Consider the following 676-nt stretch of genomic DNA (forward strand, 5'->3'; position numbering starts at 1 on the left):
TTAATGCCTTTACTTAAAACATGATGGAAAAAATCTTACAGGTACACATGGAAAAGTATGACATGATCACCACTGAGTGAAAACAACCTAACCAGAAAGCTTTAATATCTGCCAGCTAATGTTGAAGCTGAAATTCTGGGAATATGACATGCTGCAGGGGGGCTGAAAGGAATGGATAATTAGTATTCCTCTCCTTCTTCCTCACCCTCTCCTTCAACAGAATCCACACCAACCTCCTCATAATCCTTCTCAAGGGCAGCCATGTCCTCACGGGCTTCAGAAAACTCTCCCTCCTCCATCCCCTCACCCACGTACCAGTGAACAAAGGCACGCTTGGCATACATCAGGTCAAACTTGTGGTCCAGGCGAGCCCAGGCCTCAGCAATGGCTGTGGTGTTGCTCAGCATGCACACAGCTCTCTGTACCTTGGCCAGGTCGCCACCAGGTACCACAGTGGGAGGCTGGTAATTGATGCCAACCTTGAAGCCAGTGGGACACCAATCCACAAACTGGATGCTGCGCTTGGTCTTGATGGTGGCAATGGCAGCATTGACATCTTTGGGAACCACATCACCACGGTACAACAGGCAGCAAGCCATGTATTTACCGTGGCGAGGGTCACATTTCACCATCTGGTTGGCTGGCTCAAAGCAAGCATTGGTGATCTCTGCTACAG

At 49.4% G+C, this 676-nt stretch overlaps 1 protein-coding gene across 1 annotated transcript in view; it reads right to left on the minus strand.

Annotated features, from left to right (window-relative positions):
• The window catches only part of LOC105815399 (tubulin alpha chain-like), an 8,261-nt gene continuing 7,585 nt past the window's right edge, over nt 1-676 (minus strand). Inside the window, exon 5 of the mRNA XM_012650550.1 lies at nt 1-640. Within this exon, the coding sequence (XP_012506004.1) occupies nt 180-640 (461 nt within the window). The 3' untranslated portion in view covers nt 1-179. The remainder of the gene's footprint in view (nt 641-676) is intronic.

This window comes from Propithecus coquereli, unplaced genomic scaffold, assembly GCF_000956105.1.
Source record: "Propithecus coquereli isolate 6110/MARCELLA unplaced genomic scaffold, Pcoq_1.0 Scaffold111, whole genome shotgun sequence".
In the NCBI taxonomy this organism is placed as follows: domain Eukaryota; kingdom Metazoa; phylum Chordata; class Mammalia; order Primates; family Indriidae; genus Propithecus; species Propithecus coquereli.